A 23763-nucleotide genomic window follows, 5' to 3' on the forward strand; every position below is an offset into this window, starting at 1 on the left:
GGGGTGGGGGGGGGTGGGGGGAGGATCTCATTGAAATGTATTGAACGTTGAAAAGCCTAGGTAGAGTGGATGTGGAGAGGATGTTTCTGTTGGTGGGGGAGAAGACACAGCCTTAGAATAGAGGGATGTCCATTTAGAATAAAGATGAGGAAGAATTTCTTTAGCCAGAGGCTAGTGAATTTGTGGAATTAATTGCCTCCGGTGGCAGTGGAGGCCAGGACATTCATTCACTCTGTGCCGTATCGTGTGACATCATCATTATGTGCCAAGTCATATAACGTGGGCGATCATGGTCTTTCCATAACCATGATAGTTTTTGACAAAGTTTTCTACAGAAGTGGTTTGCCATTGCCTTCTTCTGGGCAGTGTCTTTACAAGACGGGTGACCCCAGCCATTATCAACACTCTTCAGAGACTGTTTGCCTGGTACCAGTGGTCGCACAACCAGGACTTGTGATCTGCACCGGCTGCTCATACGACCATCCACCACCTGCTCCCCGTGGCTTCACATGACCCTGACTGAGGTGGGGGGTGGGGGACTAAGGAGGTGCTACACCTTGCCCAAGGGTGACCTGCAGGCTAGCGGAGGAAAGAAGCACCTTACTTTGGTAGAGAGATTATGAAGAGTTTCTTTAGCCAGAGGCTGGTGAATTGTAGTGAGTTTGAATTTTATCTCGCCACCCAGGAGGCCAGGTCACTGGGGTGCATTTAAGGCAGAGGCTGACAGGTACTTGATATGTCGTGGTGTGAGGGGTAATGGGGAAAATGCAGGAGCAGGAGAGGGGGGAAATGTATCAGCTGTGATCAAATCGTGAAGCATACTCAAAGGGCCGAATGGCCTAATTCTGCTCCTGAGTCTTGTGGTCTTGGATTGTACTGGCAGTGAGAAGTATAGACAGATTCTATAGACAGGGGAGGCTGTTTTTAGTGATGCTCTGGGCTGTGTCCACAACTTTCTGCAGTTTCTTGCGGTCACGTGCAGAGCAGTTGCTGTACTAAGTCATTATGCATCCAGATAGGATGTTTTCTATGGTTTATCACTAAAAACGGTGTTTCAAAGGGGACACCACCATAAGGTATAGGAGCAGAATTAGTCCATTTGGTCCATCGAATCTGCTCCTCCATTTCATCATGGGTGATCCATTTCCCTCTCAGCCCCAATCACCTGCCTTCTCCCCGTATCCCTTCGTGCCCTGACTAATCAAGAATCTATCAACCTCTGCCTTAAATGCACCCATTGACTTGGCCTCCACAGCCGCCTGTGACAATGAATTCCACAGATTCACCACTTTCTGGCTAAAGAAATTCCTCCTCATCTCTGTTCCAAAAAGACGCCCTTCATTTTTGAGGCTGTGTCCTCTGGTCCTCGACTCCCCCATCGTAGGAATCATCCTCTCCACATCCACTCTATCCGTGTCCTCTGGTCCTAGACTCCCCCACTATAGGAAACATCCTCTCCACATCCACTCTATCTGTGTCCTCTGGTCCTAGACTCCCCCACTATAGGAAACATCCTCTCCACATCCACTCTATCTGAGTCCTCTGGTCCTAGACTCCCCCACCATAGGAAACATCCTCTCCACATACACTCTATCTGTGTCCTCTGGTCCTAGACTCCCTCACTATAGGAAACATCCTCTCCACATCCACTCTATCTGTGTCCTCTGGTCCTAGACTCCCCCACTATAGGAATCATCCTCTCCACATCCACTCTATCTGTGTCCTCTGGTCCTAGACTCCCTCACTATAGGAAACACGCTCTCCACATCCACTCTATCTGTGTCCTCTTGTCCTAGACTCCCCCACTATAGGAAACATCCTCTCCACATCCACTCTATCTGTGTCCTCTGGTCCTAGACTCCCCCATCATAGGAATCATCCTCTCCACATCCACTCTATCTGTGTTCTCTGGTCCCAGACTCCACCACCATAGGAAACATCCTCTCCACATCCACTCTATCTGTGTCCTCTAGTCTTAGACTCCACACCATAGGAATCATCCTCTCCACATCCACTCTATCTGTGTCCTCTGGTCCTAGACTCCCACACTATAGGAAACATCCTCTCCACATCCACTCTATCTGTGTCCTCTGGTCCTAGACTCCCACACTATAGGAAACATCCTCTCCACATCCACTCTATCTGTGTCCTCTGGTCCTAGACTCCCACACTATAGGAAACATCCTCTCCACATCCACTCTATCTGTGTCCTCTGGTCCTAGACTCCCCCACTACAGGAAACATCCTCTCCACATCCACTCTATCTGTGTCCTCTGGTCCTAGACTCCCTCACGACAAGAAACATCCTCTCCACATCCACTCTATCTGTGTCCTCTGGTCCTAGACTCCCTCACCATAGGAATCATCCTCTCCACATCCACTCTATCTGTGTCCTCTGGTCCTAGACTCCCCCACTATAGGAAACATCCTCTCCACACCCACTCTATCTGTGTCCTCTGGTCCTAGACTCCCCCATCGTAGGAATCATCCTCTCCACATCCACTCTATCTGTGTCCTCTGGTCCTAGACTCCCCCACTATAGGAAACATCCTCTCCACATCCACTCTATCTGTGTCCTCTGGTCCTAGACTCCCCCACTATAGGAAACATCCTCTCCACATCCACTCTATCTGTGTCCTCTGGTCCTAGACTCCCCCACTATAGGAAACATCCTCTCCACGTCCACTCTATCTGTGTCCTCTGGTCCTAGACACCCCCACCATAGGAAACATCCTCTCCACATCCACTCTATCTGTGTCCTCTGGTCCTAGACTCCCTCACTATAGGAAACACCCTCTCCACATCCACTCTATCTGTGTCCTCTGGTCCCAGACTCCCCCACTATAGGAAACACCCTCTCCACATCCACTCTATCTGTGTCCTCTGGTCCTAGACTCCCCCACTATAGGAAACACCGTCTCCACATCCACTCTATCTGTGTCCTCTGGTCCTAGACTCCCCCACTATAGGAAACATCCTCTCCACATCCACTCTATCTGTGTCCTCTGGTCCCAGACTCCCCCACCATAGGAAACATCCTCTCCACATCCACTCTATCTGTGTCCTCCGGTCCTAGACTCCGCCATCATAGGAATCATCCTCTCCACATCCACTCTATCTGTGTCCTCTGGTCCCAGACTCCCCCACCATAGGAAACATCCTCTCCACATCCACTCTGTCTGTGTCCTCTGGTCCTAGACTCCCCCACCATAGGAATCATCCTGTCCACATCCACTCTATCTGTGTCCTCTGGTCCGAGACTCCCCCACTATAGGAATCATCCTCTCCACATCCACTCTACCTGTGGTCCTAGACTCCCCCACCATAGGAATCATCCTCTCCACATCCACTCTATCTGTGTCCTCTGGTCCTAGACTCCCCCACTATAGGAATCATCCTCTCCACATCCACTCTATCTGTGTCCTCTGGTCCTAGACTCCCCCACTATAGGAATCATCCTCTCCACATCCACTCTATCTGTGTCCTCTGGTCCTAGACTCCCTCACGACAAGAAACATCCTCTCCACATCCACTCTATCTGTGTCCTCTGGTCCTAGACTCCCTCACCATAGGAATCATCCTCTCCACATCCACTCTATCTGAGTCCTCTGGTCCTAGACTCCCTCACGACAAGAAACATCCTCTCCACATCCACTCTATCTGTGTCCTCTGGTCCTAGACTCCCACACTACAGGAAACATCCTCTCCACATCCACTCTATCTGTGTCCTCTGGTCCTAGACTCCCTCACCATAGGAATCATCCTCTCCACATCCACTCTATCTGTGTCCTCTGGTCCGAGACTCCCCCAGTATAGGAATCATCCTCTCCACGTCCACTCTATCTGTGTCCTCTGGTCCGAGACTCCCCCACTATAGGAATCATCCTCTCCACATCCACTCTATCTGTGTCCTCTGGTCCTAGACTCCCCCATCATAGGAAACATCCTCTCCACATCCACTCTGTCTGTGTCCTCTGGTCCTAGACTCCCCCACCATAGGAATCATCCTGTCCACATCCACTCTATCTGTGTCCTCTGGTCCGAGACTCCCCCACTATAGGAATCATCCTCTCCACATCCACTCTATCTGTGTCCTCTGGTCCTAGACTCCCCCATCATAGGAAACATCCTCTCCACATCCACTTTGTCTGTGTCCTCTGGTCCTAGACTCCCCCACCATAGGAATCATCCTCTCCACATCCACTCTATCTGTGTCCTCTGGTCCTAGACTCCCCCACTATAGGAAACATCTTCTCCACATCCACTCTATCTGTGCCCTCTGGTCCTAGACTCCCCCACCATAGGAAACATCCTCTCCACATCCACTCTATCTGTGTCCTCTGGTCCTAGACTCCCTCACTACAGGAAACATCCTCTCCACATCCATTCTATCTGTGTCCTCTGGTCCTAGACTCCCCCACTACAGGAAACGTCCTCTCCACATCCACACTGTCTGTGTCCTCTGGTCCTAGACTCCCCAACTATAGGAAACATCCTCTCCACATCCACTCTATCTGTGTCCTCTGGTCCTAGACTCCCCCACTATAGGTAACATCCTCTCCACGTCCACTCTATCTGTGTCCTCTGGTCCTAGCCTCCCCCACTACAGGAAACATCCTCTCCACATCCACTCCATCTGTGTCCTCTGGTCCTAGACTCCCTCACCATAGGAAACATCCTCTCCACATCCACTCTATCTGTGTACTCTGGTCCCAGACTCCCCCACCATAGGAAACATCCTCTCCACATCCACTCTATCTGTGTCCTCTGGTCCTAGACTCCCCACCATAGGAATCATCCTCTCCACATCCACTCTATCTGTGTCCTCTGGTCCTAGACTCCCACACTATAGGAAACATCCTCTCCACATCCACTCTATCTGTGTCCTCTGGTCCTAGACTCCCACACTATAGGAAACATCCTCTCCACATCCACTGTATCTGTGTCCTCTGGTCCTAGACTCCCACACTATAGGAAACATCCTCTCCACATCCACTCTATCTGTGTCCTCTGGTCCTAGACTCCCCCACTACAGGAAACATCCTCTCCACATCCACTCTATCTGTGTCCTTTGGTCCTAGACTCCCTCACGACAAGAAACATCCTCTCCACATCCACTCTATCTGTGTCCTCTGGTCCTAGACTCCCTCACCATAGGAATCATCCTCTCCACATCCACTCTATCTGTGTCGTCTGGTCCTAGACCCTCACGACAAGAAACATCCTATCCACATCAACTCTATCTGTGTCCTCTGGTCCTAGACTCCCACACTACAGGAAACATCCTCTCCACATCCACTCTATCTGTGTCCTCTGGTCCTAGACTCCCTCACCATAGGAATCATTCTCTCCACATCCACTCTATCTGTGTCCTCTGGTCCTAGACTCCCCCTCCATAGGAATCATCCTCTCCACATCCACTCTACCTGTGTCCTCTGGTCCTAGACTCCCCCACCATAGGAATCATCCTCTCCACATCCACTCTATCTGTGTCCTCTGGTCCTAGACTCCCCCACCATAGGAAACATCCTCTCCACATCCACTCTATCTGTGTCCTCTGGTCCTAGACTCCCTCACTACAGGAAACATCCTCTCCACATCCATTCTATCTGTGTCCTCTGGTCCTAGACTCCCCCACTACAGGAAACGTCCTCTCCACATCCACTCTGTCTGTGTCCTCTGGTCCTAGACTCCCCAACTATAGGAAACATCCTCTCCACATCCACTCTATCTGTGTCCTCTGGTCCTAGACTCCCTCACGACAAGAAACATCCTCTCCACATCCACTCTATCTGTGTCCTCTGGTCCTAGACTCCCTCACCATAGGAATCATCCTCTCCACATCCACTCTATCTGTGTCCTCTGGTCCTAGACTCCCTCACGACAAGAAACATCCTCTCCACATCCACTCTATCTGTGTCCTCTGGTCCTAGACTCCCACACTACAGGAAACATCCTCTCCACATCCACTCTATCTGTGTCCTCTGGTCCTAGACTCCCTCACCATAGGAATCATCCTCTCCACATCCACTCTATCTGTGTCCTCTGGTCCTAGACTCCCCCACCATAGGAATCATCCTCTCCACATCCACTCTACCTGTGTCCTCTGGTCCTAGACTCCCCACCATAGGAATCATCCTCTCCACATCCACTCTATCTGTGTCCTCTGGTCCTAGACTCCCCCAGTATAGGAATCATCCTCTCCACATCCACTCTATCTGTGTCCTCTGGTCCGAGACTCCCCCACTATAGGAATCATCCTCTCCACATCCACTCTATCTGTGTCCTCTGGTCCGAGACTCCCCCAGTATAGGAATCATCCTCTCCACGTCCACTCTATCTGTGTCCTCTGGTCCGAGACTCCCCCACTATAGGAATCATCCTCTCCACATCCACTCTATCTGTGTCCTCTGGTCCTAGACTCCCCCATCATAGGAAACATCCTCTCCACATCCACTCTGACTGTGTCCTCTGGTCCTAGACTCCCCCACCATAGGAATCATCCTCTCCACATCCACTCTATCTGTGTCCTCTGGTCCGAGACTCCCCCACTATAGGAATCATCCTCTCCACATCCACTCTATCTGTGTCCTCTGGTCCTAGACTCCCCCATCATAGGAAACATCCTCTCCACATCCACTCTGTCTGTGTCCTCTGGTCCTACTCTCCCCCACCATGGGAATCATCCTCTCCACATCCACTCTATCTGTGTCCTCTGGTCCTAGACACCCCCACTATAGGAAACATCCTCTCCACATCCACTCTATCTGTGCCCTCTGGTCCTAGACTCCCCCACCATAGGAAACATCCTCTCCACATCCACTCTATCTGTGTCCTCTGGTCCTAGACTCCCTCACTACAGGAAACATCCTCTCCACATCCATTCTATCTGTGTCCTCTGGTCCTAGACTCCCCCACTACAGGAAACGTCCTCTCCACATCCACTCTGTCTGTGTCCTCTGGTCCTAGACTCCCCAAATATAGGAAACATCCTCTCCACATCCACTCTATCTGTGTCCTCTGGTCCTAGACTCCCCCACTATAGGTAACATCCTCTCCACGTCCACTCTATCTGTGTCCTCTGGTCCTAGACTCCCCCACTACAGGAAACATCCTCTCCACATCCACTCCATCTGTGTCCTCTGGTCCTAGACTCCCTCACCATAGGAAACATCCTCTCCACATCCACTCTATCTGTGTCCTCTGGTCCTAGACTCCCTCACTATAGGAAACACCCTCTCCACATCCACTCTATCTGTGTCCTCTGGTCCCAGACTCCCCCACTATAGGAAACACCCTCTCCACATCCACTCTATCTGTGTCCACTGGTCCTAGACTCCCCCACTATAGGAAACACCCTCTCCACATCCACTCTATCTGTGTCCTCTGGTCCTAGACTCCCCCACTATAGGAAACACCCTCTCCACACCCACTCTATCTGTGTCCTCTGGTCCTAGACTCCCCCATCATAGGAATCATCCTCTCCACATCCACTCTATCTGTGTACTCTGGTCCCAGACTCCCCCACCATAGGAAACATCCTCTCCACATCCACTCTATCTGTGTCCTCTGGTCCTAGACTCCCCACCATAGGAATCATCCTCTCCACTTTCACTCTATCTGTGTCCTCTGGTCCTAGACTCCCACACTATAGGAAACATCCTCTCCACATCCACTCTATCTGTGTCCTCTGGTCCTAGACTCCCACACTATAGGAAACATCCTCTCCACATCCACTGTATCTGTGTCCTCTGGTCCTAGACTCCCACACTATAGGAAACATCCTCTCCACATCCACTCTATCTGTGTCCTCTGGTCCTAGACTCCCCCACTACAGGAAACATCCTCTCCACATCCACTCTATCTGTGTCCTCTGGTCCTAGACTCCCTCACGACAAGAAACATCCTCTCCACATCCACTCTATCTGTGTCCTCTGGTCCTAGACTCCCTCACCATAGGAATCATCCTCTCCACATCCACTCTATCTGTCCTCTGGTCCTAGACTCCCTCACGACAAGAAACATCCTCTCCACATCCACTCTATCTGTGTCCTCTGGTCCTAGACTCCCACACTACAGGAAACATCCTCTCCACATCCACTCTATCTGTGTCCTCTGGTCCTAGACTCCCTCACCATAGGAATCATTCTCTCCACATCCACTCTATCTGGGTCCTCTGGTCCTAGACTCCCCCTCCATAGGAATCATCCTCTCCACATCCACTCTACCTGTGTCCTCTGGTCCTAGACTCCCCCACCATAGGAATCATCCTCTCCACATCCACTGTATCTGTGTCCTCTGGTCCTAGACTCCCCCACCATAGGAAACATCCTCTCCACATCCAGTCTAACTGTGTCCTCTGGTCCTAGACTCCCCCACTATAGGAATCATCATCTCCACATCCACTCTATCTGTGTCCTCTGGTCCTAGACTCCCACACTATAGGAAACATCCTCTCCACATCCACTCTATCTGTGTCCTCTGGTCCTAGACTCCCACACTATAGGAAACATCCTCTCCACATCCACTGTATCTGTGTCCTCTGGTCCTAGACTCCCACACTATAGGAAACATCCTCTCCACATCCACTCTATCTGTGTCCTCTGGTCCTAGACTCCCCCACTACAGGAAACATCCTCTCCACATCCACTCTATCTGTGTCCTCTGGTCCTAGACTCCCTCACGACAAGAAACATCCTCTCCACATCCACTCTATCTGTGTCCTCTGGTCCTAGACGCCCTCACCATAGAAATCATCCTCTCCACATCCACTCTATCTGTGTCCTCTGGTCCTAGACTCCCTCACTATAGGAAACACCCTCTCCACATCCACTCTATCTGTGTCCTCTGGTCCCAGACTCCCCCACTATAGGAAACACCCTCTCCACATCCACTCTATCTGTGTCCTCTGGTCCTAGACTCCCCCACTATAGGAAACACCCTCTCCACATCCACTCTATCTGTGTCCTCTGGTCCTAGACTCCCCCACTATAGGAAACACCCTCTCCACACCCACTCTATCTGTGTCCTCTGGTCCTAGACTCCCCCATCATAGGAATCATCCTCTCCACATCCACTCTATCTGTGTACTCTGGTCCCAGACTCCCCCACCATAGGAAACATCCTCTCCACATCCACTCTATCTGTGTCCTCTGGTCCTAGACTCCCTCACTATAGGAAACACCCTCTCCACATCCACTCTATCTGTGTCCTCTGGTCCCAGACTCCCCCACTATAGGAAACACCCTCTCCACATCCACTCTATCTGTGTCCTCTGGTCCTAGACTCCCCCACTATAGGAAACACCCTCTCCACATCCACTCTATCTGTGTCCTCTGGTCCTAGACTCCCCCACTATAGGAAACACCCTCTCCACACCCACTCTATCTGTGTCCTCTGGTCCTAGACTCCCCCATCATAGGAATCATCCTCTCCACATCCACTCTATCTGTGTACTCTGGTCCCAGACTCCCCCACCATAGGAAACATCCTCTCCACATCCACTCTATCTGTGTCCTCTGGTCCTAGACTCCCCACCATAGGAATCATCCTCTCCACTTTCACTCTATCTGTGTCCTCTGGTCCTAGACTCCCACACTATAGGAAACATCCTCTCCACATCCACTCTATCTGTGTCCTCTGGTCCTAGACTCCCACACTATAGGAAACATCCTCTCCACATCCACTCTATCTGTGTCCTCTGGTCCTAGACTCCCACACTATAGGAAACATCCTCTCCACATCCACTCTATCTGTGTCCTCTGGTCCTAGACTCCCCCACTACAGGAAACATCCTCTCCACATCCACTCTATCTGTGTCCTCTGGTCCTAGACTCCCTCACGACAAGAAACATCCTCTCCACATCCACTCTATCTGTGTCCTCTGGTCCTAGACTCCCTCACCATAGGAATCATCCTCTCCACATCCACTCTATCTGTGTCCTCTGGTCCTAGACTCCCTCACGACAAGAAACATCCTCTCCACATCCACTCTATCTGTGTCCTCTGGTCCTAGACTCCCACACTACAGGAAACATCCTCTCCACATCCACTCTATCTGTGTCCTCTGGTCCTAGACTCCCTCACCATAGGAATCATTCTCTCCACATCCACTCTATCTGGGTCCTCTGGTCCTAGACTCCCCCTCCATAGGAATCATCCTCTCCACATCCACTCTACCTGTGTCCTCTGGTCCTAGACTCCCCCACCATAGGAATCATCCTCTCCACATCCACTGTATCTGTGTCCTCTGGTCCTAGACTCCCCCACCATAGGAAACATCCTCTCCACATCCAGTCTAACTGTGTCCTCTGGTCCTAGACTCCCCCACTATAGGAATCATCATCTCCACATCCACTCTATCTGTGTCCTCTGGTCCTAGACTCCCACACTATAGGAAACATCCTCTCCACATCCACTCTATCTGTGTCCTCTGGTCCTAGACTCCCACACTATAGGAAACATCCTCTCCACATCCACTGTATCTGTGTCCTCTGGTCCTAGACTCCCACACTATAGGAAACATCCTCTCCACATCCACTCTATCTGTGTCCTCTGGTCCTAGACTCCCCCACTACAGGAAACATCCTCTCCACATCCACTCTATCTGTGTCCTCTGGTCCTAGACTCCCTCACGACAAGAAACATCCTCTCCACATCCACTCTATCTGTGTCCTCTGGTCCTAGACGCCCTCACCATAGAAATCATCCTCTCCACATCCACTCTATCTGTGTCCTCTGGTCCTAGACTCCCTCACGACAAGAAACATCCTCTCCACATCCACTCTATCTGTGTCCTCTGGTCCTAGACTCCCACACTACAGGAAACATCCTCTCCACATCCACTCTATCTGTGTCCTCTGGTCCTAGACTCCCCCTCCATAGGAATCATCCTCTCCACATCCACTCTACCTGTGTCCTCTGGTCCTAGACTCCCCCACCATAGGAATCATCCTCTCCACATCCACTCTATCTGTGTCCTCTGGTCCTAGACTCCCCCACCATAGGAATCATCCTCTCCACATCCACTCTATCTGTGTCCTCTGGTCCTAGACTCCCCCACTATAGGAATCATCCTCTCCACATCCACTCTATCTGTGTCCTCTGGTCCTAGACTCCCCCACTATAGGAATCATCCTCTCCACATCCACTCTATCTGTGTCCTCTGGTCCGAGACTCCCCCACTATAGGAATCATCCTCTCCACGTCCACTCTATCTGTGTCCTCTGGTCCGAGACTCCCCCACTATAGGAATCATCCTCTCCACGTCCACTCTATCTGTGTCCTCTGGTCCGAGACTCCCCCACTATAGGAATCATCCTCTCCACATCCACTCTATCTGTGTCCTCTGGTCCTAGACTCCCCCATCATAGGAAACATCCTCTCCACATCCACTCTGTCTGTGTCCTCTGTTCCTAGACTCCCCCACCATAGGAATCATCCTCTCCACATCCACTCTATCTGTGTCCTCTGGTCTGAGACTCCCCCACTATAGGAATCATCCTCTCCACATCCACTCTATCTGTGTCCTCTGGTCCTAGTCTCCCCCATCATAGGAAACATCCTCTCCACATCCATTCTATCTGTGTCCTCTGGTCCTAGACTCCCCCACTTCAGGAAACGTCCTCTCCACATCCGCTCTGTCTGTGTCCTCTGGTCCTAGACTCCCCAACTATAGGAAACATCCTCTAAACATCCACTCTATCTGTGTCCTCTGGTCCTAGACTCCCCCACTATAGGTAACATCCTCTCCACGTCCACTCTATCTGTGTCCTCTGGTCCTAGACTCCCCCACTACAGGAAACATCCTCTCCACATCCACTCCATCTGTGTCCTCTGGTCCTAGACTCCCTCACCATAGGAATCATCCTCTCCACATCCACTCTATCTGTGTCCTCTGGTCCTAGACTCCCCCATCATAGGAAACATCCTCTCCACATCCACTCTGTCTGTGTCCTCTGTTCCTAGACTCCCCCACCATAGGAATCATCCTCTCCACATCCACTCTATCTGTGTCCTCTGGTCCGAGACTCCTCCACTATAGGAATCATCCTCTCCACATCCACTCTATCTGTGTCCTCTGGTCCTAGACTCCCCCATCATAGGAAACATCCTCTCCACATCCACTCCATCTGTGTCCTCTGGTCCTAGACTCCCTCACCATAGGAATCATCCTCTCCACATCCACTCTATCTGTGTCCTCTGGTCCTAGACTCCCCCACCATAGGAATCATCCTCTCCACATCCACTCTACCTGTGTCCTCTGGTCCTAGACTCCCCCACCATAGGAATCATCCTCTCCACATCCACTCTATCTGTGTCCTCTGGTCCTAGACTCCCCCACCATAGGAATCATCCTCTCCACATCCACTCTATCTGTGTCCTCTGGTCCTAGACTCCCACACTATAGGAAACATCCTCTCCACATCCACTCTATCTGTGTCCTCTGGTCCGAGACTCCCCCACCATAGGAATCATCCTCTCCACATCCACTCTATCTGTGTCCTCTGGTCCGAGACTCCCCCACTATAGGAAACATCCTCTCCACATCCACTCTATCTGTGTCCTCTGGTCCTAGACTCCCCCACTACAGGAAACATCCTCTCCACATCCACTCTATCTGTGTCCTCTGGTCCTAGACTCCCTCACGACAAGAAACATCCTCTCCACATCCACTCTATCTGTGTCCTCTGGTCCTAGACTCCCTCACCATAGGAATCATCCTCTCCACATCCACTCTATCTGTCCTCTGGTCCTAGACTCCCTCACGACAAGAAACATCCTCTCCACATCCACTCTATCTGTGTCCTCTGGTCCTAGACTCCCACACTACAGGAAACATCCTCTCCACATCCACTCTATCTGTGTCCTCTGGTCCTAGACTCCCTCACCATAGGAATCATTCTCTCCACATCCACTCTATCTGGGTCCTCTGGTCCTAGACTCCCCCTCCATAGGAATCATCCTCTCCACATCCACTCTACCTGTGTCCTCTGGTCCTAGACTCCCCCACCATAGGAATCATCCTCTCCACATCCACTGTATCTGTGTCCTCTGGTCCTAGACTCCCCCACCATAGGAAACATCCTCTCCACATCCAGTCTAACTGTGTCCTCTGGTCCTAGACTCCCCCACTATAGGAATCATCATCTCCACATCCACTCTATCTGTGTCCTCTGGTCCTAGACTCCCACACTATAGGAAACATCCTCTCCACATCCACTCTATCTGTGTCCTCTGGTCCTAGACTCCCACACTATAGGAAACATCCTCTCCACATCCACTGTATCTGTGTCCTCTGGTCCTAGACTCCCACACTATAGGAAACATCCTCTCCACATCCACTCTATCTGTGTCCTCTGGTCCTAGACTCCCCCACTACAGGAAACATCCTCTCCACATCCACTCTATCTGTGTCCTCTGGTCCTAGACTCCCTCACGACAAGAAACATCCTCTCCACATCCACTCTATCTGTGTCCTCTGGTCCTAGACGCCCTCACCATAGAAATCATCCTCTCCACATCCACTCTATCTGTGTCCTCTGGTCCTAGACTCCCTCACTATAGGAAACACCCTCTCCACATCCACTCTATCTGTGTCCTCTGGTCCCAGACTCCCCCACTATAGGAAACACCCTCTCCACATCCACTCTATCTGTGTCCTCTGGTCCTAGACTCCCCCACTATAGGAAACACCCTCTCCACATCCACTCTATCTGTGTCCTCTGGTCCTAGACTCCCCCACTATAGGAAACACCCTCTCCACACCCACTCTATCTGTGTCCTCTGGTCCTAGACTCCCCCATCATAGGAATCATCCTCTCCACATCCACTCTATCTGTGTACTCTGGTCCCAGACTCCCCCACCATAGGAAACATCCTCTCCACATCCACTCTATCTGTGTCCTCTGGTCCTAGACTCCCTCACTATAGGAAACACCCTCTCCACATCCACTCTATCTGTGTCCTCTGGTCCCAGACTCCCCCACTATAGGAAACACCCTCTCCACATCCACTCTATCTGTGTCCTCTGGTCCTAGACTCCCCCACTATAGGAAACACCCTCTCCACATCCACTCTATCTGTGTCCTCTGGTCCTAGACTCCCCCACTATAGGAAACACCCTCTCCACACCCACTCTATCTGTGTCCTCTGGTCCTAGACTCCCCCATCATAGGAATCATCCTCTCCACATCCACTCTATCTGTGTACTCTGGTCCCAGACTCCCCCACCATAGGAAACATCCTCTCCACATCCACTCTATCTGTGTCCTCTGGTCCTAGACTCCCCACCATAGGAATCATCCTCTCCACTTTCACTCTATCTGTGTCCTCTGGTCCTAGACTCCCACACTATAGGAAACATCCTCTCCACATCCACTCTATCTGTGTCCTCTGGTCCTAGACTCCCACACTATAGGAAACATCCTCTCCACATCCACTGTATCTGTGTCCTCTGGTCCTAGACTCCCACACTATAGGAAACATCCTCTCCACATCCACTCTATCTGTGTCCTCTGGTCCTAGACTCCCCCACTACAGGAAACATCCTCTCCACATCCACTCTATCTGTGTCCTCTGGTCCTAGACTCCCTCACGACAAGAAACATCCTCTCCACATCCACTCTATCTGTGTCCTCTGGTCCTAGACTCCCTCACCATAGGAATCATCCTCTCCACATCCACTCTATCTGTGTCCTCTGGTCCTAGACTCCCTCACGACAAGAAACATCCTCTCCACATCCACTCTATCTGTGTCCTCTGGTCCTAGACTCCCACACTACAGGAAACATCCTCTCCACATCCACTCTATCTGTGTCCTCTGGTCCTAGACTCCCTCACCATAGGAATCATTCTCTCCACATCCACTCTATCTGGGTCCTCTGGTCCTAGACTCCCCCTCCATAGGAATCATCCTCTCCACATCCACTCTACCTGTGTCCTCTGGTCCTAGACTCCCCCACCATAGGAATCATCCTCTCCACATCCACTGTATCTGTGTCCTCTGGTCCTAGACTCCCCCACCATAGGAAACATCCTCTCCACATCCAGTCTAACTGTGTCCTCTGGTCCTAGACTCCCCCACTATAGGAATCATCATCTCCACATCCACTCTATCTGTGTCCTCTGGTCCTAGACTCCCACACTATAGGAAACATCCTCTCCACATCCACTCTATCTGTGTCCTCTGGTCCTAGACTCCCACACTATAGGAAACATCCTCTCCACATCCACTGTATCTGTGTCCTCTGGTCCTAGACTCCCACACTATAGGAAACATCCTCTCCACATCCACTCTATCTGTGTCCTCTGGTCCTAGACTCCCCCACTACAGGAAACATCCTCTCCACATCCACTCTATCTGTGTCCTCTGGTCCTAGACTCCCTCACGACAAGAAACATCCTCTCCACATCCACTCTATCTGTGTCCTCTGGTCCTAGACGCCCTCACCATAGAAATCATCCTCTCCACATCCACTCTATCTGTGTCCTCTGGTCCTAGACTCCCTCACGACAAGAAACATCCTCTCCACATCCACTCTATCTGTGTCCTCTGGTCCTAGACTCCCACACTACAGGAAACATCCTCTCCACATCCACTCTATCTGTGTCCTCTGGTCCTAGACTCCCCCTCCATAGGAATCATCCTCTCCACATCCACTCTACCTGTGTCCTCTGGTCCTAGACTCCCCCACCATAGGAATCATCCTCTCCACATCCACTCTATCTGTGTCCTCTGGTCCTAGACTCCCCCACCATAGGAATCATCCTCTCCACATCCACTCTATCTGTGTCCTCTGGTCCTAGACTCCCCCACTATAGGAATCATCCTCTCCACATCCACTCTATCTGTGTCCTCTGGTCCTAGACTCCCCCACTATAGGAATCATCCTCTCCACATCCACTCTATCTGTGTCCTCTGGTCCGAGACTCCCCCACTATAGGAATCATCCTCTCCACGTCCACTCTATCTGTGTCCTCTGGTCCGAGACTCCCCCACTATAGGAATCATCCTCTCCACGTCCACTCTATCTGTGTCCTCTGGTCCGAGACTCCCCCACTATAGGAATCATCCTCTCCACATCCACTCTATCTGTGTCCTCTGGTCCTAGACTCCCCCATCATAGGAAACATCCTCTCCACATCCACTCTGTCTGTGTCCTCTGTTCCTAGACTCCCCCACCATAGGAATCATCCTCTCCACATCCACTCTATCTGTGTCCTCTGGTCTGAGACTCCCCCACTATAGGAATCATCCTCTCCACATCCACTCTATCTGTGTCCTCTGGTCCTAGTCTCCCCCATCATAGGAAACATCCTCTCCACATCCATTCTATCTGTGTCCTCTGGTCCTAGACTCCCCCACTTCAGGAAACGTCCTCTCCACATCCGCTCTGTCTGTGTCCTCTGGTCCTAGACTCCCCAACTATAGGAAACATCCTCTAAACATCCACTCTATCTGTGTCCTCTGGTCCTAGACTCCCCCACTATAGGTAACATCCTCTCCACGTCCACTCTATCTGTGTCCTCTGGTCCTAGACTCCCCCACTACAGGAAACATCCTCTCCACATCCACTCCATCTGTGTCCTCTGGTCCTAGACTCCCTCACCATAGGAATCATCCTCTCCACATCCACTCTATCTGTGTCCTCTGGTCCTAGACTCCCCCATCATAGGAAACATCCTCTCCACATCCACTCTGTCTGTGTCCTCTGTTCCTAGACTCCCCCACCATAGGAATCATCCTCTCCACATCCACTCTATCTGTGTCCTCTGGTCCGAGACTCCTCCACTATAGGAATCATCCTCTCCACATCCACTCTATCTGTGTCCTCTGGTCCTAGACTCCCCCATCATAGGAAACATCCTCTCCACATCCACTCCATCTGTGTCCTCTGGTCCTAGACTCCCTCACCATAGGAATCATCCTCTCCACATCCACTCTATCTGTGTCCTCTGGTCCTAGACTCCCCCACCATAGGAATCATCCTCTCCACATCCACTCTACCTGTGTCCTCTGGTCCTAGACTCCCCCACCATAGGAATCATCCTCTCCACATCCACTCTATCTGTGTCCTCTGGTCCTAGACTCCCCCACCATAGGAATCATCCTCTCCACATCCACTCTATCTGTGTCCTCTGGTCCTAGACTCCCACACTATAGGAAACATCCTCTCCACATCCACTCTATCTGTGTCCTCTGGTCCGAGACTCTCCCACTATAGGAATCATCCTCTCCACATCCACTCTATCTGTGTCCTCTGGTCCTAGACTCCCCCATCATAGGAAACATCCTCTCCACATCCACTCTGTCTGTGTCCTCTGTTCCTAGACTCCCCCACCATAGGAATCATCCTCTCCACATCCACTCTATCTGTGTCCTCTGGTCCGAGACTCCCCCACTATAGGAATCATCCTCTCCACATCCACTCTATCTGTGTCCTCTGGTCCTAGACTCCCCCATCATAGGAAACATCCTCTCCACATCCACTCTGTCTGTGTCCTCTGGTCCTAGACTCCCCCACCATAGGAATCATCCTCTCCACATCCACTCTATCTGTGTCCTCTGGTCCTAGACTCCCCCACTATAGGAAACATCCTCTCCACATCCACTCTATCTGTGCCCTCTGGTCCTAGACTCCCCCACCATAGGAAACATCCTCTGCACATCCACTCTATCTGTGTCCTCTGGTCCTAGACTCCCTCACTACAGGAAACATCCTCTCCACATCCATTCTATCTGTGTCCTCTGGTCCTAGACTCCCCCACTACAGGAAACGTCCTCTCCTCATCCACTCTGTCTGTGTCCTCTGGTCCTAGACTCCCCAACTATAGGAAACATCCTCTCCACATCCACTCTATCTGTGTCCTCTGGTCCTAGACTCCCCCACTATAGGTAACATCCTCTCCACGTCCACTCTATCTGTGTCCTCTGGTCCTAGACTCCCCCACTACAGGAAACATCCTCTCCACATCCACTCCATCTGTGTCCTCTGGTCCTGGACTCCCTCACCATAGGAATCATCCTCTCCACATCCACTCTATCTGTGTCCTCTGGTCCTAGACTCCCCCACCATAGGAATCATCCTCTCCACATCCACTCTACCTGTGTCCTCTGGTCCTAGACTCCCCCACCATAGGAATCATCCTCTCCACATCCACTCTATCTGTGTCCTCTGGTCCTAGACTCCCCTACCATAGGAATCATCCTCTCCACATCCACTCTATCTGTGTCCTCTGGTCCTAGACTCCCCCACTATAGGAATCATCCTCTCCACATCCACTCTATCTGTGTCCTCTGGTCCCAGACTCCCCCACTATAGGAAACACCCTCTCCACATCCACTCTATCTGTGTCCTCTGGTCCTAGACTCCCCCACTATAGGGAACACCCTCTCCACATCCACTCTATCTGTGTCCTCTGGTCCTAGACTCCCCCACTATAGGAATCATCCTCTCCACATCCACTCTACCTGTGTCCTCTGGTCCTAGACTCCCCCACCATAGGAATCATCCTCTCCACATCCACTCTGTCTGTGTCCTCTGGTCCTAGACTCCCCCACCATAGGAATCATCCTCTCCACATCCACTCTATCTGTGTCCTCTGGTCCTAGACTCCCCCACTATAGGAATCATCCTCTCCACATCCACTCTATCTGTGTCCTCTGGTCCCAGACTCCCCCACCATAGGAAACATCCTCTCCACATCCACTCTATCTGTGTCCTCTGGTCCTAGACTCCCCACCATAGGAATCATCCTCTCCACATCCTCTCTATCTGTGTCCTCTGGTCCTAGACTCCCACACTATAGGAAACATCCTCTCCACTTCCACTCTATCTGTGTCCTCTGGTCCTAGACTCCCACACTATAGGAAACATCCTCTCCACATCCACTGTATCTGTGTCCTCTGGTCCTAGACTCCCACACTATAGGAAGCATCCTCTCCACATCCACTCTATCTGTGTCCTCTGGTCCTAGACTCCCTCACGACAAGAAACATCCTCTCCACATCCACTCTATCTGTGTCCTCTGGTCCTAGACTCCCTCACCATAGGAATCATCCTCTCCACATCCACTCTATCTGTGTCCTCTGGTCCTAGACTCCCTCAGGACAAGAAACATCCTCTCCACATCCACTCTATCTGTGTCCTCTGGTCCTAGACTCCCTCACCATAGGAATCATCCTCTCCACATCCACTCTATCTGTGTCCTCTGGTCCTAGACTCCCCCACCATAGGAATCATCCTCTCCACATCCACTCTACCTGTGTCCTCTGGTCCTAGACTCCCCCACCATAGGAATCATCCTCTCCACATCCACTCTGTCTGTGTCCTCTGGTCCTAGACTCCCCCACCATAGGAATCATCCTCTCCACATCCACTCTATCTTTGTCCTCTGGTCCTAGACTCCCCCACTATAGGAATCATCCTCTCCACATCCACTCTATCTGTGTCCTCTGGTCCCAGACTCCCCCACCATAGGAAACATCCTCTCCACATCCACTCTATCTGTGTCCTCTGGTCCTAGACTCCCCACCATAGGAATCATCCTCTCCACATCCTCTCTATCTGTGTCCTCTGGTCCTAGACTCCCACACTATAGGAAACATCCTCTCCACATCCACTCTATCTGTGTCCTCTGGTCCTAGACTCCCACACTATAGGAAACATCCTCTCCACATCCACTGTATCTGTGTCCTCTGGTCCTAGACTCCCACACTATAGGAAGCATCCTCTCCACATCCACTCTATCTGTGTCCTCTGGTCCTAGACTCCCTCACGACAAGAAACATCCTCTCCACATCCACTCTATCTGTGTCCTCTGGTCCTAGACTCCCTCACCATAGGAATCATCCTCTCCACATCCACTCTATCTGTGTCCTCTGGTCCTAGACTCCCTCACGACAAGAAACATCCTCTCCACATCCACTCTATCTGTGTCCTCTGGTCCTAGACTCCCACACTACAGGAAACATCCTCTCCACATCCACTCTATCTGTGTCCTCCTGTCCTAGACTCCCTCACCATAGGAATCATCCTCTCCACATCCACTCTATCTGTGTCCTCTGGTCCTAGACTCCCCCACCATAGGAATCATCCTCTCCACATCCACTCTACCTGTGTCCTTTGGTCCTAGACTCCCCCACCATAGGAATCATCCTCTCCACATCCACTCTGTCTGTGTCCTCTGGTCCTAGACTCCCCCACCATAGGAATCATCCTCTCCACATCCACTCTATCTGTGTCCTCTGGTCCTAGACTCCCCCACTATAGGAATCATCCTCTCCACATCCACTCTATCTGTGTCCTCTGGTTCGAGACTCCCCCACTATAGGAATCATCCTCTCCACATCCACTCTATCTGTGTCCTCTGGTCCGAGACTCCCCCAGTATAGGAATCATCCTCTCCACGTCCACTCTATCTGTGTCCTCTGGTCCGAGACTCCCCCACTATAGGAATCATCCTCTCCACATCCACTCTATCTGTGTCCTCTGGTCCGAGACTCCCCCACTATAGGAATCATCCTCTCCACATCCAGTCTATCTGTGTCCTCTGGTCCTAGACTCCCCCATCATAGGAAACATCCTTTCCACATCCACTCTGTCTGTGTCCACTGTTCCTAGACTCCCCCACCATAGGAATCATCCTCTCCACATCCACTCTATCTGTGTCCTCTGGTCCGAGACTCCCCCACTATAGGAATCATCCTCTCCACATCCACTCTATCTGTGTCCTCTGGTCCTAGACTCCCCCATCATAGGAAACATCCTCTCCACATCCACTCTGTCTGTGTCCTCTGGTCCTAGACTCCCCCACCATAGGAATCATCCTCTCCACATCCACTCTATCTGTGTCCTCTGGTCCTAGACTCCCCCACTATAGGAAACATCCTCTCCACATCCACTCTATCTGTGTCCTCTGGTCCTAGACTCCCTCACTACAGGAAACATCCTCTCCACATCCATTCTATCTGTGTCCTCTGGTCCTAGACTCCCCCACTACAGGAAATGTCCTCTCCACATCCACTCTGTCTGTGTCCTCTGGTCCTAGACTCCCCAACTATAGGAAACATCCTCTCCACATCCACTCTATCTGTGTCCTCTGGTCCTAGACTCCCCCACTATAGGTAACATCCTCTCCACGTCCACTTTATCTGTGTCCTCTGGTCCTAGACTCCCCCACTACAGGAAACATCCTCTCCACATCCACTCCATCTGTGTCCTCTGGTCCTAGACTCCCTCACCATAGGAATCATCCTCTCCACATCCACTCTATCTGTGTCCTCTGGTCCTAGACTCCCCCACCATAGGAATCATCCTCTCCACATCCACTCTACCTGTGTCCTCTGGTCCTAGACTCCCCCACCATAGGAATCATCCTCTCCACATCCACTCTATCTGTGTCCTCTGGTCCTAGACTCCCCCACCATAGGAATCATCCTCTCCACATCCACTCTATCTGTGTCCTCTGGTCCTAGACTCCCCCACTATAGGAATCATCCTCTCCACATCCACTGTATCTGTGTCCTCTGGTCCGAGACTCCCCCACTATAGGAATCATCCTCTCCACATCCACTCTATCTGTGTCCTCTGGTCCGAGACTCCCCCAATATAGGAATCATCCTCTCCACATCCACTCTATCTGTGTCCTCTGGTCCGCGACTCCCCCACTATAGGAATCATCCTCTCCACATCCACTCTATCTGTGTCCTCTGGTCCGAGACTCCCCCACTATAGGAATCATCCTCTCCACATCCACTCTGTCTGTGTCCTCTGGTCCTAGACTCCCCCACCATAGGAATTATCCTCTCCACATCCACTCTATCTGTGTCCTCTGGTCCTAGACTCCCCCACCATAGGAAACATCCTCTCCACATCCACTCTATCTGTGTCCTCTGGTCCTAGACTCCCCCACCATAGGAATCATCCTCTCCACATCCACTCTATCTGTGTGCTCTGGTTCTAGACTCCCCCACTATAGGAATCATCCTCTCCACATCCACTCTATCTGTGTCCTCTGGTCCTAGACTCCCCCACCATAGGAATCATCCTCTCCACGTCCACTCTGTGTCCTCTGGTCCTCGACTCCCCCACTATAGGAATCATCCTCTCCCCATCCACTCTATCTGTGTCCTCTGGTCCTGGACTCCCCCAGTATAGGAATCATCCTCTCCACATCCACTCTATCTGTGTCCTCTGGTCCTAGACTCCCCCACTATAGGAAACATCCTCTCCACATCCACTCTATCTGTGTCCTCTGGTCCTAGACTCCCCCACTATAGGAAACATCCTCTCCACATCCACTCTGTCTGTGTCCTCTGGTCCTAGACTCCCCCACTACAGGAAACATCCTCTCCACATCCACTCTATCTGTGTCCTCTGGTCCTAGACTCCCCCACTATAGGAAAGATCCTCTCCACATCCACTCTGTCTGTGTCCTCTGGTCCTAGACTCCCCCACTATAGGAAACATCCTCTCCACATCCACTCTATCTGTGTCCTCTGGTCCTAGACTCCCCCACTATAGGAAAAATGCTCGGTACATCCACTCTATCTGTGTCCTCTGGTCCTAGACTCCCCCACTATAGGAAACATCCTCTCCACATCCACTCTATCTGTGCCCTCTGGTCCTAGACTCCCCCACTATAGGAAAAATGCTCGGTACATCCACTCTATCTGTGTCCTCTGGTCCGAGACTCCCCCACTATAGGAATCATCCTCTCCACATCCACTCTATCTGTGTCCTCTGGTCCTAGACTCCCCCATCATAGGAAACATCCTCTCCACATCCACTCTGTCTGTGTCCTCTGGTCCTAGACTCCCCCACCATAGGAATCATCCTCTCCACATCCACTCTATCTGTGTCCTCTGGTCCTAGACTCCCCCACTACAGGAATCATCCTCTCCACGTCCACTCTAGCGAGGCCTTTCATCATTCGATAGATTTCAGTGAGGTCACCCCTCATTCTGATTTCTAGTGAGCAGATACCCAAAGCCATCAAACACTCTGCATATGACAAGCCTTTCAATCCTGGAATCATTTTCGTGAACCTCCTTTGTCACCTTTCCGATGTCAGCACATCCTTTGTTGAATTACATTAGGCTCCCAGGAAAGTTGAGACGCTGGTTACTTTTGTGTTTGGAGTCATAACCGAAGTAGCATTCATTAATCCAAAAAATCTGCTCTTCCTACACTTCCAGATTATTACATGGAGCATTAAGAGTTTTCATCATTGTGGTCACACGTAAGGCGTTGCTAGGAGAGATTTCTAACTAATAATTTCTTTTGCAACACACGCAAAATGCTGGAGGAACTCAGCAGGTCAGGCCGCACCTGTGGAAATGAATAAACGGTCGACGTTTCAGGCCAAGAACCTACTTCAGGACTGAGGAGGAAGTGGGAAGGTGCAGGAATAATAAGCTGGTGGGCAGAGGGGAAGGTGGCTTTTTTCTCTTTTTTAAAATCTCTTTTTCTTGTCACTTCTTTTTCAGGATTGGGGGCCCTAAAACTCCTTCGGGTGATGGAACCGTCAACAAAAAAATTCACCAAGTAACAAGTACGTTTCGATCATATGAGAGGGTTGGTTTGAAATAGATTGTTCATTGAAGCAGGGCTATTTGGCCCATCATACCTGGGCTAACTCACTGTAAAAGGAATCAAACCGAACGTGGAACATTAGAACGCAGTATGAGCCCTTCGGCCCACGATGGCGTTTCTGCCCATTACATCACTGGCGTTAAGGACAGCAATGAAGGTCCTCCAT

General features: G+C 51.2%; 1 protein-coding gene across 1 annotated transcript in view; it reads left to right on the plus strand.

Moving 5' to 3' along the window:
- Positions 1 to 23763, plus strand: part of LOC132401515 (CAP-Gly domain-containing linker protein 3-like) — a 95791-nt gene that overhangs the window by 62738 nt on the left and 9290 nt on the right. Inside the window, exon 9 of the mRNA XM_059983541.1 lies at positions 23492 to 23556. Within this exon, the coding sequence (XP_059839524.1) occupies positions 23492 to 23556 (65 nt within the window). The remainder of the gene's footprint in view (positions 1 to 23491; positions 23557 to 23763) is intronic.

Source organism: Hypanus sabinus, chromosome 11 (genome assembly GCF_030144855.1).
Source record: "Hypanus sabinus isolate sHypSab1 chromosome 11, sHypSab1.hap1, whole genome shotgun sequence".
In the NCBI taxonomy this organism is placed as follows: domain Eukaryota; kingdom Metazoa; phylum Chordata; class Chondrichthyes; order Myliobatiformes; family Dasyatidae; genus Hypanus; species Hypanus sabinus.